Source organism: Lucilia cuprina, chromosome 3 (assembly GCF_022045245.1).
Source record: "Lucilia cuprina isolate Lc7/37 chromosome 3, ASM2204524v1, whole genome shotgun sequence".
In the NCBI taxonomy this organism is placed as follows: Eukaryota; Metazoa; Arthropoda; class Insecta; order Diptera; family Calliphoridae; genus Lucilia; species Lucilia cuprina.
In genome coordinates, this window is record NC_060951.1 from 38,919,707 (window position 1) to 38,940,875 (window position 21,169).

The 21,169-nt window shown below is 30.8% G+C and overlaps 1 protein-coding gene and 1 non-coding gene across 3 annotated transcripts in view; one reads left to right on the top strand and one right to left on the bottom strand.

The window, feature by feature from the left end:
• LOC124419097 overlaps window positions 1-21,169 on the bottom strand; it is a 361,713-nt gene that overhangs the window by 20,381 nt on the left and 320,163 nt on the right. For both annotated transcript variants that reach the window (XM_046947430.1, XM_046947432.1), the window contains one exon: window positions 6,127-6,180. In XM_046947430.1, coding sequence (XP_046803386.1) covers window positions 6,127-6,180 — 54 coding nt within the window. The remainder of the gene's footprint in view (window positions 1-6,126; window positions 6,181-21,169) is intronic.
• Trnas-uga lies at window positions 8,734-8,815 on the top strand. The gene has a single exon. It is a non-coding gene; the product is annotated as a tRNA-Ser (tRNA).

Sequence of the window (21,169 nt, forward strand, 5' to 3'; positions counted from 1 at the left end):
TTCATTTTAATTTATTTCTCAAACGCAACAATCTGTACGCAGACCAGCGGTCTTTTTTTTTACTCAATGAATGGACGTTTAGTTTAGGAAAAAAGTTTTAAAATATTCAAAACGAAAAAAAATAGATTTAACTATTAGATTTAAAACCATTATAAGTTAATTCGTTGGTTCAATTCATTTGTCGGTTGGTTTATAAATAATATAAGGAAATCTCATGCTAAATTAGGTTTTCTATACAATAAGATTTTATGAGTAAAATTTTTATTATTTGGATTTTTAGAACGTTGGAGGTTATTTTGCCATTAACCCATTTAGTTTAAACTATTAATAGAATAATTTTATTTTTATAATAACCCAGAAAAAACGTTTAATACCAAGTAATGGTTTAGAAAATAAAAAAAAATAGAAAATTGAAAAAATTAGTCAATGTAAATCATGGGAAAAAGTAGTGAATTTGGAATCAAATAAAAAGGACATCTTCCCTATGACAAGCCTGTGTTAAAATCATCACTTATTCAGGTCTTTTTTAGTACTTCCATAGAGTAAACTCTACTTTTTATTTGCTTCTTTGGAAGTTCTTTTTTTTTGCTCTGTTTTCTTCATAAAATTTTATAGAAAATGAAAATTTTCGGAAAATTTTATTTTCTTTTGAAAATTTCAATTTCTCATATAAATATATATAATTTTATAGGAAATTAAAAAATAATAAAAATTTTATTTTACAGAATTTTTTTCTTTTATGTAGAAATTTTTAGAAATTTTATTTTTTCAGTAATTTTTATTTTATATCTCCTTTAAAAGATAAATCTTGTTGAAGTTAAATTTCGAAAAGAATACTCTTTATATTGAAAATTTCAAATCAAATAGAAAAGTTTTCAAGAGTTTATAGATCTTTAAAAGTATATATGTATGTATACTCTGGATCCTTATTAAACTCTAACAACATCTAGTCATGTCCTTCCTTCTGTCTGGGCAAAACACTATAGAGTTCAGAGGTTTGGGAATATTTTGGAATGTTGACGATTAAAGGAAAAACTGTGCTACAAAACTTGTTTTGATGCGGATATTACCACACTAAAGGGGTAAATATAATAAGAAGTCTATTGTCTAGTTTATATTCTAGTTTAAATTATAGTCTATTGACAGGTCTTTATTTAAATCTGTTCTCTTGCCTATATTCTAGTCTATAGTTTAGTCTATATTTTAGTCTATTGTCTTGTCTATATTCTAGTCTATTGTTTAGTCTATAGTCTACATTCTAGTATGTCGTCTTGTCCATATTTAAGTCTACATTCTAATATTTTGTCTTGTCTATATTCTAGCATACATTCTATTCTACATTCTAGTCTATTGTTTAGTCTATATTCTAGTCCACAATTTAGTCTATTGTGTATTGTACAAAATACATTATAATTTGGCGCAGTTGAATTTTTTTCGAGCCGGTTAAAAAACGGCGTTACGCCGTCACTCTCCGCCGCCGACGACAAAAATTGGTCGGCTTACTTCTCTGCAAGTGGTAATAGTCATAACTATTTTAAAATGCGAGCTTAACAATGACATTTACCATAAACAAGTTTTATATAAGCGAAATTCTCTCTGTTCATAATTGACTCTACTCCTTATATAGGCTCACTCCAAAAATAAATACTTTGACATCCATTATTGCTTTAAAAATAAGAGTACGAGTCAAAATCTCTTTACCAAATTGTTTCGAGGATTGGTTCACAATTCTCGACAATACTTCTCAAATAATTGCAATGATCATTACTTACTTCAAAACATAAGTATAATGTTGAAAATCGACATATTAATTTACTTGAGAGCAAAACTCTCTATCGAATTTTATGAAAATCAGTCCATAAGGTCCCCTACAGACTTCAAAATGCGAGTATAGCTTTAAAATTCGATGTACAGAAGTACGAAAAAACGAAAAGTCGATTTTTCGACTTTTTTTCATTTAATTAAAAGTCGACTTTTCGAATTTTCGACTTTAAGTATATTATAAATAGTCGACTTTTTCCGACTTTTTTCAACTTATTGACTTTTTTTAAGTTTTTCCGACTATTTTTGAGTTTTTGACTGTTTTTCTACTTATTTAAAATTTTCGACTATTTTTAATGTTTTTCTACTTTTTTAGAGTTTTTGACTTTTTCCGACTTTTTTCTACTTTTTTCGACATTCCGACTTTTTTCGACTTTCTTTGACTTTTTTCGACTTTTATTTCCAATTATTTTCGATTTATAGAACACTAGAATAGTTAATTGGAAAAATTTGTAGTTTGTGCTGAAAAAATTTTCATAAATTTTAAAGGGTTAAAATAAAACGCTTTTTTTCTTTTAGGCAAATTATAATATGAGGAAATATTAAATAAATCAAACTAGTATTGAAAATTTCTTTATAACATAAATATTTTTTCCATATCATAAATTACATGGGCTTTAACAAAAATGTTGATTCATTTTTTGCAGGGTCAATAATAAAAAATCATACAGTGGCATAAAAAGTTTCAGTGTATAGATTTAAATGTTTATCTTACCTCATAGGCTTATATGTATGTTTGCCACAAAGAAATAATAGTAATAAGATACTAATAATTATGTTCTTCCCAAGATTTGAATATTGCATGCATTTGTCCTATAAACAATTAATTAAATTTTTTTATATAAAATCATGTTTGTTTATTTATTTTAATATAAAATAAATTTTAAACATTGTAGTTAAGTTGCCACAATTTGGCATGAATATGGAAAATAGCAGAAAATTAAATTAAGAATTAATGAGGCAAAGCAAATAAGAAATGGTAAATAATATACAAATCCAACAAAACGCAAGTATGTATTAGTGTTATTACATAGTAAGTGTAACTGCTTTTTAGACAGCATTTTTTTAAACAATTTGTAATTCCCTAATGCTCCACTCAATAATTACATGTCGGATGCGAAAAGTTATGCTATATTCGGAATTATATTGAAAACAATTTCAATAAGCTTCGTCTACGGTACCAATAAGCTTCGCCTACGGTACCACAGATCCAAAATTGCGATCTGTAGTTTAATTACACAGTTTACAAGCCCTATTGGGGGGTTCCGTTGTATGGGGGCTAAGTGAAATAATGGACCGATCTTAACCCTTTTTAATAGGCATCGTATAGGAGCAATATTATTGTGCGTAACAACCAGCAGCACAAAGCCAACATACCATCCCCACTAAAGTGGTGTAGGGTATATTGATTCGTAATCTCTTTTACGTTTACGTAAAAATACATCTCTATACTAATGCGAATTGCTTGTTTATTGAAACATTTAAAAAAAGGATAGAGCCATACGACTGTCAAATTTTCCATCCGTATTTCTTATCAATGTGTGATGGTTCTTTTGCTCGTGTGATGGGGACTTATAACTTTAAAACTAAGATTCTTTCAGTTGACAGCATGAATGTTTATTGTGCTTCTACTTTGTCTCAAATTATTGGCATAATTTATGACACTACTTTAAATGTGTACTGTAGTGTGTATACAAATATATTAAGTTTTTTCCATGCTAATATTATAATTAAAAACCGCGAATAAACAAATTAAACAATTTGGCAACAAAATCATATTTGCCAATTACAACCATAATATTTTCATTAAAGTAAAAGAATTAATTGTATATGATGATAGGCTAGGTTTTTTTGGGGAAATAATAATTGTATTTACTTATAATGCGCGTTATTTATATTAAAATTGTGTAAAGAATCAAAACAAGAAGATTTTATAAAAATTGATATTGGAAAACAAAAATGGGTGTGTACTGATTTTGTCATTCCATTGCAACAGATTGAAATATTGGTTATAGAACCACACAAGTATGTAAATATATTTTCTGGGTCTTTATTAAATTTCAAGACAATTTAGACTTGTCTGTTGCAAGAACGATAGAATCCGAACGGAAAAAGCAAGAGAGTTGAATTTGTCTACAAATATTTTCTATAGATGCGGTTTGTTTGGTATTAAAAATGTCCTATACCGGTTTACGTTTTCACATAGCCCATATACAAGGTCCCCTTAAAAAAACTTTAAAAATAAGTAATTAAGTTTCTAACGAGCAAAAATTTCTCTACCGAATTTTATGAGAATCGGCCATTAACCCCCTATATAAGCAAAAAAAACTTTAACGTACATTCCCAGCAGAAATAAACGAATTGGATCGATACTCATACTATTATGATGATCGATCCATAATTGACCCTGCCCCTCATATACCTCGCTTATAATACGTGTCTATTGCTTAAGTTCTGGTTAAGGTTCTATTAAAAATTTGACTTAATCGCCTTGACTTTCACAAAAGGAAAGTCTGTAGAAAACTAAAGATAGTTTCAGACTAAGATAGCTTATAGGGTAGAAGGGGGATCAAACGCCATAGGGGCATCTCAAATTTTTTCATTTATTTGTTTTATTTACTAATTACAAATCTGCTGCATACGGTATTTACCCAATAGGTGGAGTGGTATCGTTGTTTTTGATCATGTCTTTTGGTTTTTAGCTCGTGAACTCCTGAAAAAAGTGGCACATAGTCCCCCTTTTACCCTAAGTATTATACGTTGTTAACAGAATGATCTTAGTTATATAAATCCTTTTAACATTTTCTTTAATTTTATATGCTTAGATTAGTTCTTATGAATAATAAAATAAATACCTTTAAATTACTGTTGCACTCTTTGTAGTCGTTATTATTGAAAAAAGAAAAAGAAACCCGAGTCAACAATTTGTCATGGGCTGGTTAAGTGGCAAAGGAAATTCTTTGATGAGAATGATGGCGTGTTTGAAAGTACTTTTGTCGCGTCTTTATTAAAAATATTACAAAATTAAGGCGAGGTTTAATTAGTTTAAAAACAAATAGAATGAAAATTAAAAAAAATAAATATTAAAGAAAAACTACAAGCAAAATAACATGTGATATAAAAATAACAATAAATGTTGTAAAAGGAAAAGAACGATAATGACCAAAATGAAAACAAAGCAAAGCAACAGTTTGAGCAACAGAAAATAGTTTAAAAACTTTAATAACAAATTTTTATACTGCTCAAATGACAAAAAATTTGTTTTTTATTCTTCGACGTTGCTTGTTTATTCTTTTTCGAAAACAATAAAAGGTCCTTAGACATCTTATGCTTTTTGTTTGTAATATATGACTTTGAATGTATGTTTAAAACAGCCTCTAATTTAACGCAAGACTTAATTTTCTTACCAACAATTTTCAATGAATTTACAAATAAACAAGAAAGCAAGAGAAAAAAAAAATAATGAAAAAAACACTGTCAACAAACAGTATGATTTTGGAGCATATCCTGATTTTATGTTAAAATTTGGCATATATACATTTAAATGCAGTCAGCCATCTATTCATCCAACCAAACAACCATCTTTCTAACACTCAGCCCAAAATCCGAAAACAAACATAAGACAATCCTTGTGTTGTAATCGTCGTTTTCGTCCAACAAATACTTGACAACTGAGCTAAAATAAAAGGAAGATAGACAGACATGCAGATAGAAATATATATGTATCTAAAGATTGTTAAGCATATTCAAAGACATTTGGCATTTAACTTTCTAAGCTATTGGGATGTTGTTGCTGTCTCTGCGGCTGGTTGTTATTATTGTTCTACAACTCTATTGTTATTTCTAGGGAAATATTGCTGTAGTCAGCTAAAATAAGAGTATACTTTCGTTAAATCAGAGAGATAATACAGAAATGCACAACAGTCGGATAAAACTAAAAAATTTGTGTAAAAGTTTTGACATTCTACCTTTACATTGGTTTCTAATCGACAACCAATTCATCAATATTATTTCTTTAATTATGTCTACCTCAAACAATTTCTCAAAACCTTGAGCCCCCAAGATTGCAGTTCTCTGTCTATTTTCTTAAATATTCTTCATTCCCAGTAAATAAAATCCAACAAATATATTAAAGAACGAAAAATAACTAAAACGTTTGCTTTTGTAGAGAGCTTAAGGATATTAAAGGATTTTATGGCACAAATTTTTATATGAAGGCATCCTTTACTACTTCGTGTGATTAAGAAAGATAAATGATTATTCTGAAGAATATTAAAATAATAAATTTTCTCTCAAAACACTTACCAAAAAATCTTACTCCCACACACTCAGTCATCTGCCTTCCAAAGAAATAATGAACTGAAAATAAACAAACAAAAATTTACAATAAATTTAAATTAATTATAGTTATAGAGGTTAAACAAATACTTGTAATAATACAAAGAAATTATTAAGTTTAAATTATTTTTATGTAAATTATTTTGCTTAATAAAAGTTTAAACTCTGATCTGCTCAAAATAATAGAATCTTGTCCAATCTAGAACATATGTTCTAGATTATAGAAGAGAAGGCTCTTCTATAATCTTGTATACTCTATAGAGAGGTTCCTGTCCGCTCCATAGAGTAGACTATTGTCTGCTCCCTAAGGTACAATCCTGTCTGCTCCATAGGGTAGACTCTTGTCTACTCTATAGAGTGGACTCTTATCTATTCAATAGAGTACGCTTTTGTTTACTTAACGAAAAAGACTCTTGTTAATGAGGTGACACGAATGTCGGAGTGCTTAACGTGAACGCCTGCCTTGACGGGCTTATTTCAAGGTGGTCTTTTCCATCCACTGGGTGAGTAAAAAGTAAACAATTCACCACTGTCCCTTTGTGTTATTTGTACATGGCTTTACCGGTCCATGTTCAAGTACTTTGCTCAAGTACTCGAGTTATCTAATATCCTGTCATAGAAGTCACGTTGAAGAAAAACAGGTGTCATTAGCAAACTCAATCTACCCCGACATAATATCGCCCAACCACACTACTATGGCTCTGTTGTTTTGGTAACACCATCTAGAGGGGACGTAATTGGACTTTATTTTAGTAGTAACAGCATACACTCAACCATGTAGGAAAATCGCTTAATAAATCAAAGAGAGGGCAGTGACCTTGCACCATTCTCTCTACAAAATGCAAGTAAACATCAGGAAATATCAGATAACATCAGAAACTCCAGAAAATTCCACCTCGTACACCCAATCTTTTCATTATTAGCTAAAATCCAAAATTTTATTAATCCACAGTCATGCTCTGTAATTCGTACCGCTCCAGCATCTAGGAACGGTAACAGAAATGTATCATGAAAATCATATATAACGTGTATCAGTCTTTTAACCAAGCAACCCTCTTCCTGCGATTTTGGTTTTAACCACAGCCACTATGAGGATCCCGAAGGAACCTCAACTAACCTCTCAACCAGCCAGGACATAGTCCTGCGGGCAACTGGCCACCCGTAGTGAAAGATTATGTACAAATTATGCAAGGACTAGGGCAGGCAGTAAATTGTCAACACCAATTTTTAGTCCCGGAAGACCACGGGTATTGGTAGCACCTATCTACCCTCGGATTGCAATACACCATGATGTGATACTCATCAAGGATATATGCCCGGGGGACATCAATAAGGTGATAGTACTCTATACTCTAGACTCTAGAAATTGTCAGTATAGAGTAGCGAAGGGCAGAGAGTAAAAAGTTGTACTAGCTCATTCTGGAAGTTCCAGCTTTTTATAGAAAATTACTCTTTCTGTAAAAAATAAAAAAAAATCTGTTTAATAAAAATTTAAAAAACTTCGGTTTTATAGAATTCTATAATTACCCTTTTTATAGCGACTTTTCCAAAATTTCTCTTTGTTTTAGATTTTTTTTAAATATTATAGAAAATTTTCAAAATTTTATAAAAATTTTTCAAAAAATTTAAAATTTTTATATAATTTTTTATTCGAAATTTTTCTTATAGAATGTCTGTAATTTTTTTAAAATTCTAAAGAAAAATGTTCTTTTTTCTGTAAATTTACAAAAAAAAGTTTTTTTTTTTGGAAAATTTTGAAATATAATATTTATTTTTTTAAAAAAATTAGAAAATTATATTATAAATTTCCAAAAAAAAACTTTTTTGTTATAGAAAGTTTTTCTAGCGAATTTTTGAAAATTTCACTTTGTTATAGAATTTTTCCAAATATTATAGAAAATTTTCAAAACTATATAGAAATTTTTTGAAAATTAAAAATTTTTTATAGAATTTTTTTTATAGAAAATTGTCTTATAAAAAATGTCTCCAATTTCATATATAATTTTACTTGTTTTAATAGAAAATTTTTGAAAAATAAAAAAAATTCTCTTTTACAAAAATGTGTTTCTTTTTAGAAAATTTTAAAATTTTATCTAGATAATTTTCTAAAATTATGTTATGATAGTACATTTTCGAAGTTAGAATATTCGAAAAATTATCGTTTTTATAAATGTATCTTATATATTAAAAATATTTTTTTAATAAAAAGTCTTTGTTAGAAGTATGTATGTACGTATGTTTATTGTTTTTACTATAAACAATTTGTTGTTATTGTAATCAGTGCCTATGAACACTTTCTGTTGTTATAATGTGTAGAACAAGTAAAAAGTTCAATCAACTTTTGGGATTTTTTTTTGTGCTTTAAGTTGATGAAAGTTTAAACACAACAACTACTCATGATGGGAAATAACGTGAACAGTGTTAAGAAACAAGTAAATATTTAATCTTGGTTTTATTGTTGTATTTAATGTGGGTTTTTTGTGTGTTCTTTTTATTATTCACTTTCATTACTCATTCCTTTATTAATAGAGAGAAAGAGAAAAAGACATAATTTTAACGAGCGAGCAAATGACAGCTGCGGTGTCCGAGTGGTTAAGGAGATGGACTTGAAATCCATTGGGTTCTACCCGCACAGGTTCGAATCCTGTCCGCAGCGAGTGGTTTTTTTCTATATTTTAAAAATTAATATTTTTTTAAATGACTTCTTCTGCATTGCTAAATTTTTCATAAATTTTATCTTTTAAAAAGTCTAGAATTCAAAATAAACCACAAATGATTATTTTCATTATCTTCCAGTCCTCAAAAAAAGTAATAGAGCAGAAATAGCTTAATCATTTAATAGAATTTGTTTAACTTGTATACAAATGTCAGATTTAATTTTCGTTTAACAAAAGTGTCTATTCGAATGACACATGTTTACTAATTAAACAAACGGTATTAGTGACAATTTACAATCACAACAATTTCGTGCCACTACTAGTTGCACTAGCGCGTGCCATTTTACTCATACTCACAGAAACACACATTCAAATTCGAAATTAAATTAGAAAAATAAAATAGAAATCCCCTAAAACATACGAATGAACTAACAAGAAATCTAGGCCCACGCGTTTTACGACTACATATAAACATGCTTTCTAAATAAATGAAAAATTGGTGAAAACGACAGGCAAAGACAGACAGAACGCCAAAAACAGCACCAAAAAAAGCAATACTGAAATTTGAATCGTTTCGAAAAAAACCAGTAGTAGACCACAAATCACAATCAATGCTAAATTACACACAATAATGACAATGAAAGAAAATTTTTGCGAAACTGTTTACTGCTGCTGTGGCCTGACTGCCAGGTTGGCTGGAACAAGACAAGAAGCAGGAGACATGCCAAAAGAATCAACGGCTAAATGAACAATTTACAAGCTCTTGTTGTAAATAGATTATTCCTTAAAACATATTTTTGAATTGGTTTTAGTTAGTTTGAAAGTGATCGGGAGAAGAGTAAAGAGAGAGAGAGAGACAGGAAAGTAACAGAAAGTATAAGATCTTGTTATAATGTTGAAGATTTTGAAAGTACGTCAGATTAAGTGAAATTGATTTGGTGTGAGTCTGAATGTCTATCTGACATTCGGTTTCATTAGAAAATTGCTTGTGACAGGACTATAGTCCAGTCTATAATCGAGTCTATAACTTAGTTTATAGTCTAGTCTATAGTCTTGTCTATAGTCTAGTCTATAATCTAGTCTATAATCTAGTTTATAATCTAGTCTATAGTCTAGTCTATAATCTAGTCTATAGTCTAGTCTATAATCTAGTCTATAGTCTAGTCTATAGTCTAGTCTATAGTCTAGTCTATAATCTAGTCTATAGTCTAGTCTATAGTCTAGTCTATAGTCTAGTCTATAGTCTAGTCTATAGTCTAGTCTATAGTCTAGTCTATAGTCTAGTCTATAGTCTAGTCTATAGTCTAGTCTATAGTCTAGTCTATATTTTATTCTATAGTCTAGTCTATAGTCTAGTCTATAGTCTAGTGTATAGTCTATTCTATAGTCTAGTCTATAGACTAGTCTATAGTCTAGTCTACAGTCTAGTCTATAGTCTAGTCTATAGTCTAGTCTATAATCTAGTCTATAGTCTAGTCTATAGTCTAGTCTATAGTCTAGTCCATAGTCTAGTCTATAATTCGTATATAGGCTAGTTTATAGTCTATAATTAGTCTATAGTCTAGTTTATAGTCTAGTCTATAGGTCTATAGTGTAGTCTAGACTAATCTAGTGTAGTCTAGTCTATAGTATAGTCTGTAGACATTTTCCCTTGCTTATAATCAAAAGGAACTTAATGTAAGATTTCAAGAAAAAAAATATAAAATGATCAATTGCCTGGTGTCTCAGATCGGTTTGGTCAGTGTTGCAGTTAATAATTCTGAATACCACCAAAAGACTTTAAAGATCGATAGCCAAAAAAAAAATAGAAAACCTTTGATGTTGTAGTATATAAATATACACTCAAACATACACATATAAACAACAATGTGGCAAGTGGCAAGAAGCAAGTGCTTTAAAAAGACCTTAACCGAAAACAAATTTACATGTGATATGAATAGAATAACAAGAAACAATAACATGAGCAAAACATGGCTGTGACTGTTGCCTATTTGGCCTGGCGTTTTAATGCAACAAAACCAACGAAAAAAAGTTGCATGCAACATGTTAGCAATTGTAATTTGGCAAACCAAGCTGACGTTAATTAGTAAATGAATAAATGAAAAATCCCAATGAACGCAGTATGATGCAGCAATAAAAAACCCAGCCACCCTGCTCTCATCACCAACATCAACATCATGGAACCTGGTTACATCTTCCAATTGCGGCGACTGTTATTGGAGCTGCTGTAGTAGCAGCTACTGTTTATAGAGTAGTTATTGTTGGTTGCTTAAGTCTCGTTACAAAAATGGCATGTGAACAATATGTCATGGCGTCTACCACAGCCACTGTTTTAGTTGTTTTAAATGACTTGAACATTGTCTTTTGATTAGAGCCGCATAAAGCGTTGTATTTGTAAGTAGAACTACTAAATATGTATGTACGAAAGTAGCCGGGGCCAGCCTTCTTCTACTTACGTACATAGTTAATTTGGCAGGCAGGCTGGCAGTCATATAAGAGGGAGTCTGGGAGGGAGTTTAGACAATAAATGCAAAAAAGAACTTAGTTTTCTATACGCGCAATTAATTTGTATCGGTGTTCAATTAATTGTAACTATGCCAGCCGCAATTTTCATTTAAGTCTTTTGATCAATTCTTTATTTAACAGCCGATGATACTACTTCAATTGATTTGAGATTAAAATTTTCCCTTTGTACTCCGTTGTTTTTTTGTTGTTTTAAGCTTGCTACTGATTATTATCATGTTAATATGTTGATATTTTCAAGGCAAAACTCATATGGTTGCAGACAGTGAATGGGAATAAGATAAAATACAAATTAATCTTTGTTAAAATAGATTCAAAATGCTTTTGGGTGGTCTGATTTTAGTTAATAGATAAATTTTAGTTTTTTTTTTCAAAGAACATTTTGGGTAGCATGATGCTAAATTGTTATGAATTTTATACAAAAAAATTGTTTGATGTGAATGTAGATGTAGAGATACACCGGTTTTCATTATACCCTACACCACTTTAGTGGGGAGGGTATAATGGGTTTGTGCTGATGTTTGTAACTCACAATAATATTGGTCCTATACCCTCCTTAAAGTATACCAATCGGCTTAGAATTATTTTCTGAGCCGATTTAGCTATGTCCGTCCGTCTGTCCGTCCGTCCATGTAAACTTGTAATCAAACTACAGGCCGCAATTTTGAAGATAATTGAATGAAATTTGGTACATTATCTTTTATTATCCCGGGGACGAACCCTATTGAAAATGGTTAAGATCGGTCCATTATTTCACCTAGCCCCCATACAACTGTACCCCCGAATAGGGCTTGTAAACATTGTAATCAAACTACAGGTCGCGATTTTTGAAATAATTCAATGAAATTTGGCACATGATCTTCTATAATACCGTAGACGAAGCTTATTGAAAATGATTAACATCGGTTCATTATTTCACCTAGCCCCCATACAACTGAACTCCCCAAATATAGAGCTTGTAAACCTTGTAATCAAACTACAGGTAGCAATTTTGGAGATAATTCAATGAAATTTGGCACATGATCTTTTATGGTACTGTAGACGAAGCCTATCGAATATTGTTAACATCGGTCCATTATTTCACCTAGGCCCCATACAACAAAACCCCCGAATATGGCTTGTAAATAGTCGCAATTTTGGAGATAATTTAATGAAATTTGGCACATGACGAGGCCCATTAAAAATGGATAACATTTCACCTAGCCCTCTTACAACTGAACGCGCCAAATAGGGCTTTTTAGTTTATAATTATGTCTAATATATTCGTATAACGACAAAAAATGCAAAACCATGTTCCATACTAGCCTCATGAACTTTATAACTATATCGCCTCATTTGACCCTTGTCCCACTATAAATAGCTAAAATATATAGGAGGCAAGGTTCGAGATATATCGGAGACTTCACTATGAAAACTAAATAACATTTTATTCTTTTAACAGGTTTAGGCATGGTCGGCCTCGTCCGACTTTAATTTCTTACTTGTTTTAAAATCGGATCATTCCTTGCATCTAGTCTCTCTCTCCGTATTGACCTTTGGTGTCATAATTCTAGCATATTTAAGTTTTATATATGATTAAATACACAGTCGAGTTCATATCAATGTCCCTCTACTAACCCTCCTAAGGAAATGGCTTCGACGTCCTTAATTGCCTTAATCTGTTCTTGTAGATCGAATCGTGGTAAGCCTGTTTTCCGCTTTCCATTGTCCATTTATTTGCAATTGATTTTATTATCATTATTTGAATAGCTCCTGATCTGATCTCATGCTGATGGTTATACATCTCTGTATTTCCTGGTGTGGCAACTATAATTTCTGTTAACATCTTACCATTGTCAGTTATTTGTGTGTAAGATTTTGAAACTTTAAGAAGCTTTATTAGGATTTCACAAGGTTTTCTATCGCTTAACGCAAAAATAAAACGAAGTACTTCCAAAAGAATAATATTTACACCACTTCAAAAGTAGCACTAAGTGATTTTTTAACTTCTGTGGAAGTGATGTTTATTAACGTCCAAAGAAGAGAAAAGAATCCATTAGTATAGTCTTTCCTTTCCTAGAGTTTTTATCCTTTAATACCGAAGATATAACTATTGTTTTAATATTATGATCCGAGTATCATCAAAACAGTATTATTACATACATCATAATTCTAGTTGCCCTCATAATTCTAGTGCCCCTCAGTGCGACCCTAAGAGAATTTTTGCCAAAAGCTGAGATTTGTTTATAAATTGAACAATATTCGACATTTTAATTCAGTTAAAACTGCCTGGATTAAGGATAACCCATTGAACTAGAGATTAGACGTAACAAATTTTCTCTTTGTTCAGTTTATGACTTTACAGGACGGATCTACAAACAATTGCAATTGAGCATTGTTTTGGCTTCAACTTCTTTTCTAACATATGCGAGTTTTTACAATGTTACTATATTCCTGTAATTAAACTCTACACTCTCATAAGTCCGCCTGAAAGTTTTCCAGTTTGAGACAAAAAAAAATCTACATATCTTAAATTCTATAATACTAGAGTACTGGAAACTATTTTTTCTTCACAACTTTGGTAAACTTCTTGCTACAACTACAATTATATCAACAACCACTAAAAGTTAAAAAAGTCGTCTCGGTTTAAGATTGTTTGTTGCAACGAGCAACTTTCTTTCCGAACATACAGACAAGAAGTTTACTGCGTATTTACCCACAAACTGTCTCGAGTACAAAACTATTATTACTATTAGTTTTATTCTTTCATATTAAGTGAAGAAAATAAAAACACAGTTAAACACTGTAGTTCATGGGGGCTGGTAACATCCCTCTACATTCTTTATGATTAGAACTGGTTACAGATTTATCCTCGAATGTGTTTAGAGAACGCCAATAGGTTATAAATAGATAATTGTTAGACCTCATTAAATAAATAACTGGTAATGGGTTAAATAACCAGTTTCTAAGGTAGAGTGCACAAATAAGGTTTAAAAGGTTCTACACTAGATTAAAACAGGTTTAGGTAATTATCTCTCTTCTCTTTCTATCTCTCTCTTGATCATTCGAATTCAGGCGTGAGCCTGAGAAAACAATATGACCCAAGAATCCCAAAAATTCAGAATACTTTGGTTTCTTGTAAAACTACTGGGCAATAACACATTCAAATACAAGGATACAACTAAAGTGAAAGGATTTAAAAAGTAAAAAAGTGAACGAAATAAATTTTGTGTTTAATATTAACTTTAAATATAAGTGCTGGAAAAAACATAAACGGAAGTAACAAATATTGTAAGTAAATTATGGAAATAGTGAAATTCAATACTAAAGAACATATTTATCTTGCTTATAAAATTTGGCCCTGCTAGTGAAAGTTCTGCTAGATCAGGGTACTTAACAGATCTTTTAACTAGAACTTTTAAAAAGTAGTTAGTATATAACATTTAACATTATAGTCAAAGAACCATTTCGTCCCTTACGACATACATATTTATCTAACAATAGTTTTGGTTGCCTGTTATTTTATTTTCCTTTTTTCCTAGTTGCTCTTTTTATTCCTCAAAGATGCACATTTGCACACTTAAAAAACTTAAAAAAATTATAAAAATTCTGCATGACATACTGCTCCAGTTGTGGAAACAAAATTAAAGCAGCACTTTTGTGCATCGTACTACGTACAAGTTTAACAATTTTATTTGCAACTTCTGCTACAATGATTTTATTTGCAAAATTTTCACTTTCTTTAGACAATGAGTGGAGTAAGAGCGTTTCTGACAAGATGCTTTTATTTTTTTTTGTTTCGAACCCGCATAAAAAAGTTTTTATAAATTGTTTTATTTTTCTTTTAAATTGAAATTAAAAACTTAAGGTGTTAGAAAAGCAGACAAATAATTGTATTGTTTTTATTTTCTTTATTGCCTTTAGTGAGAAGGTCAAATAGAGTAGACTATAGACTAGACTAAGGACTAGTCTATAGACTAGACTAAAGACTAGTCTATAGACTAGTCTATAGACTAGACTATAGACTAGACTAAAGACTAGTCTATACACTAGACTATAGATTAGACTAAAGAGTAGTCTATAGACTAGACTATAGACTAGACTAAAGACTAGTTATAGACTAGACAATACTAGACTATATACGGGACTATATACTAGACTATAGACTATACTATAGACTAGACTATAGATTAGACTATAGACTAGACTATAGACTAGACTATAGACTAGACTATAGACTAGACTATAGACTAGACTATAGACTAGACTATAGACTAGACTATAGACTAGACTATAGACTAGACTATAGACTAGACTATAGACTAGACTATAGACTAGACTATAGACTAGACTATAGACTAGACTATAGACTAGACTATAGACTAGACTATAGACTAGACTATACAGATAATAATGTATTTTTAAAATATAAGTTTTTCGCCACCAACTTCTTTAATAAAAAGTGCAAATACGATATAAGATATAAATGAAATTTAATTATTTTATTTCTAATTCGTTCGTTTTATATCAACAACATGCAAAGAGCTTCTCAAAACTTAAATATTTTTAAAATATTTTTTATTTAGTCCAGTTTAAATATTCTGTAGTTTTTTTTTTTCTTAAATTCATACAAATATTACTATAGTATTAGGAAAATATCTTTCCATAAATAATTTAGTTTATTTGCTAAAACCAACAAAAATAGAAAAAAAGAAAATAAACTGGTCAACGAAAAACAAACCAAAAGGATCTAAAACCAAAACCTTGTACACACATATATGAAGAAAATATATAAATATAAAGACAAATATGGACATTACATAAATACATTAAGTTGGTTCCTATATGAAGCATAAAATAAAAATTTTACAATTCCAATGTTGTTCCCTATGGCTTAAATCCTAAAGACGTTGTCGAAATTGTGCAATGATTGGAAGGACAAGTGGTGTCTAATAGAATAATTTTAAAGAATAAGGAAGTTTCAGCTGAAGGCAATCCTACGAATATAACTGCTCCAATTTCGAAGACGACGAATGTACTTCTGTGCGAAACACTGTAATACTTTCTCTGATATTTAACGACTCTTTTTAAAGGTGATTCATTCACAATAGGTCTGGTAGCGTAAATTTCCCCAAAGTGGTACCTTCCTAATATATGGACCATTTTAAAATATATGTAAAAATATGTACATGAGAGCCACACACTTGCATCTATAACGAAATATGTTGAAATATTATATGTATGAACCCCCTACACACATATCTGTAGGAGACTATAATCCAAAACCACAGGATATCAAAGAGTACTAATACTTGTGAATATAATTTCTTTTACCCAACCTATCAAAGCGTCCTTAAAAAATAAATCAAGAAAAGGAATCATGTATTGTATTTCTGTAAACATTTTCAGAAAATCCAATTTTAAAAATAATTATGAAAAAGTTATGTAAAAAATTACAACTTGAACATCATTCTTTTATTTGGCTTCCGTTATGTCTAGAAGGAACTATAGGCTACCTTTTGTTTTGAAAATTCAAATAGGCGAGGTGTCATACATAATACGTATTTAAAGTCGTATATGTCAGAAAAGCTAGAGTGCCAAAATTTTGAATGAACGACTTTGACAGCCATGTAAACAAATGTTGACAATGGAACACATGTTGATATGTGTCATCTCCATATAAACAAAGCTAACTTTAAGCTTATATCTGAAAAAGAATAACAGCTAGAGTCCTTTTTTATCGACATGCGAGGCGTGGCACTTCCCATAGGAATTGCATACAAAAATTCGTTTATCTGGGAAATTATTGGAGTTAGATTCTTAGATTTTTGCACAAAATACAAAAATGTGTTTTTCTAAGAAACTGTTGGAGCTTAAATCTTGAAATGTTGTGCAAAGAATTTTAACATCCATGTGAACATTTCGGAGAAAAATAGGCGAAATATCATATGGAAGGATTGGCACCTCCCTGAATTAAATATAAAAATTCATATATCAGGGAAACTGTTACAGTTAAAATCCTTAAAAATCGTAAAGTCTGTATTTTATTTATATTGATTTTTGGGTAGTAAAATACACAGCTAGTTTATATATATTTACTCGTGCACATACATATGTTTATAAACATATAAATAGAATATATATAGAAGCAAATACAAAGAAAAAAAGTTTTGCAAAAATAATATCATAAATAACTTAACTATGAAATCTACAGAAAAAAAATACTTATGTTAGTTTTGCAAAAAATTATATATATTCTAGAACTGACAACAAAAATTCTTTGTTGGCAACCAAATATGATGGACTGTGTAATATACGTAAGTAGACAGGCCTTAAACATTACTCCCTATATTCATAAATACTTAGAAATGATATTGATGGTTTATTTTAGGAATTTTGAATGAAAAATGTGAGTAATAAACCTAAAATAAGCGATTAATATCTATATGAATACGGGGCTATGTACCCAAGGCAAAATGATCGGCATTGATCTTATGTTTTTAATAAATTTACATACATACGTTCATTTATCTGAGTTTTTTGGGATGCATTTAAATTTCATATTCAATATTCGAAAAGAATTACTATGCGGTGGTGTCTCTTTATTCTTAAGAACCCTTACTCCTAATTATGTTCAGTTATGACCGTAAACCTTTTTTATCGCAGACTACATTTTAAAGCTTTATTTTCTTTATAGCAAGTAAGTTTGCTTTTATGGCCGACCCTATATCTCGATTTTTGATTTGTTAATACAGATTTTTATCTCTCAATTTAGAGATATCAGTGAAACAATAGATTCTCGCTCTTCGCAACCACACTACTGAGATGGCTCTGTTGTTTCGGCAACAGCACCTAGAGACATATTTGTTAGTCGGAAATACCCAACAAAGTGGATCAGGATTCCTTTTTTATGACAATAAACTCCAATAATTGCACCGTCGCGTAGCATGTATAAATATATCCTGTTGAGATGGCAATCTCATCGAAGAACTTCCCTGAAGCGCAAATAGGCATACTAAATTAGTACTAATCTCCCGATCTTTCACTCATTTTCGCATCAGTTTCATTCCCATTATCATAAATAGGCAACCATTGAATACTAAGCTGACAATTCCCAAGCATATACCCACTACGCAACCGGTAAGAAATACCTATCGGGTTCAGGAATCCAGAGAGAATTATCCAACCCATTAGGTATAGAATATATCAGACCTTTAACCAACATTCTCTCCCCGCAATTTTGGGTATTAAACAACGGCCAGGAAAAGTCCTGGAGGCAACTGGCCACCCGTGGTACCATATTATCTTCATTGTTCAATCAATCTAGTGATTAGAGCCGCTCAGCTGTGAGTGCCGCCACGTTTTGTTTGCGTAACGGTGGTTGACATAAAGCTCATGTCTAAAGCAGTTACACATTATGTTGAACATCGAAGGAAGTTTTATTGTTGGTTCTAAAGACTATACGTTGTCATTAATATCGATGGAAGTTACGTTGTTAGTGCTAGCCTCTAGTCGTATTTTTATTTTAGTTTTCTATCAAGGATAACACCTACTACATAGTTATCTAAGAACTGGTCTTCAATATACACAGGAATTTTCGCCTTTATTGTGAAGATACCAATTTCAGGAGGATTAGTCTATAATTCGATTCGAAAAAAAAATGACAAGAATGAATACTTTAAATCTTTGGCCCTTAGAAATATTTCGACATTGTCTGCCTAATAAAATTTCTAACAAAGTTTTAAGCTTTGCGTCTGCCCAACAGTCGGTAACTGTGGGTAAGTCAATAATTAATGTTATGGATCATAAGCATTCAATAATACTTTTAATAGATTTAAATAAAGTAATTTTATATTTTTGTTAATTAACAAGTCAATGAAAAACAGAACAAAGAATTTTCAAGAAAAAGTCATAGATAAATGGGTATTTTAGGGGGTATCTAGAAACTAAAAAAAACTTACCATTCTATTAAGTAGTAAAAATCTATTCAACTTAAGTCTTTATATATTTTTTTGTGTTTATTTGCCAAAAAAACTAAACACTAAATACTAAAAAAAGAACAACAACCATCGATTTTTTGTAAATAGAATTTTTGATTAGAGAGGGTGTGTATTGTTGCACTAAAGGGACTCACGAAAGAGGCAAGTTAAGCAAAAGGCAATTTTTGTTTCAGAGAAACTACATAAAAAAGCCTGCAAAACAAAAGGATGTCAATGCGTTACTCATACGTCTACACACATATCGAATACTCATGGGTGATTGAGTGCAATAAAGAGAAAAAAACGGTAAGAAAACGTTTGAATGTATGCGATAAGCCATATACACATTTTTTATAAGTTAGTGAGTATATGTGTTTAGGATTATGTGTGCATGTCCTTTTATTACCTTTGTTATATTGTTGTTGTTGTTTTTGCATGTAGCACCCAAAATAAACATACAATACACACAGAAAAAGAAAGTTTTACAAAATTCCACTCATTGATTTTGTACAATGTTTTGTGCATTTTGTTGTTGTTGTTTTTGGATTTTTGGTTCTTTGTATGTTGGTCGTTCATTTGGTCGGTCGGTTGGTGTAGGGTTGCAATTTTTAGGCCACACCCTCGCAAAAGCCATGCAATCGTTTGCTATTGGCCAAAAATGCAATACAAATTTGCCCCTCTCTCCTACAATCAACTAATATGAGCGCAACTAAAGAACAAAAACAAAAAAATGCCCAAAACTCAAACCCAAAACTACGTTACATTTCAATTGAGGCACAGTCAGTCGTTTCATCATCTTCATCATTGTACAACTACCACTTTGCCTCTATCTGCAAGCCTTTGCCACTACTTCCACATTACCATTTCATATAAATATCATCTCCTTTTGCACTGTACTTGTACTCCATCCACATCAATCCACACCACTCGTCCGAAAAAGTTGTGTGCAAAATGAATGTGCAGCTTACAACAACACCAGCAATGGCAACATACTTACATTAACAAGGAAAAAAGGAAAGCTGCAACATTAGGGTGTTCATGCCACTAACATACGAGTAGTGTGTAGCAAGTAAGTACACTTTTAGCCTGCAATGCTGGTGTTACTGCTGTAGTTGAAGTGTTAGTGGTAGTATGTGCAACTTTCCTTTATTTGTTGCAAAGTGTGCGAGGGTGGTTTATACATGTATTGTAGTGCTGTTGTTGCTGCTGTTTTTTGTTGTGTGTTGTTGTATTTATTTGTGGCAGTTGTTTACACTTTACGTTCAAATGTCTGCCAGGTTGGCTAAATGGATTGTTTGACTCATTTTAGCCTGGAATGTGTTGGTAAAAAATAAACAAAACTATCTACTACTAGCTAGTAGTGGCATGGTCACATGGTGATTTTATACATTTTTACTGTTTTCCTATATTTTTTATTTGCTTAAAAATTTTTTTTTAAATATATTTTAGCTGCGCATTGTTGCATTGAAGCCGATAACTCTGCCATTTTTTCTTAACTATTTGTAGTTTAGTTTTGTGTGTATGAGAGTTTTTTTTACAATTTTCATTTGGTTTGCAATCAGGATTTTGTTGTGTAGTTTTTTAGGTATTTTTGTTATCCTTTTTATTATGTAGCTGCCTCACAGTCGGTTTATCTATAAAAGTAATGAAAACACTATTGATATTTAGGGTTGCCAAGTATTGATAGATATGTAGAACTGAACTGGAACTGAACTAGAACTGAACTAGAACTGAACTAGAATTGAACTAGAATTGAACTAGAATTGAACTAGAATTGAACTAGAATTGAACTAGAATTGAACTAGAATTGAACTAGAACTGAACTAGAACTGAACTAGAATTGAACTAGAACTGAACTAGAACTGAACTAGA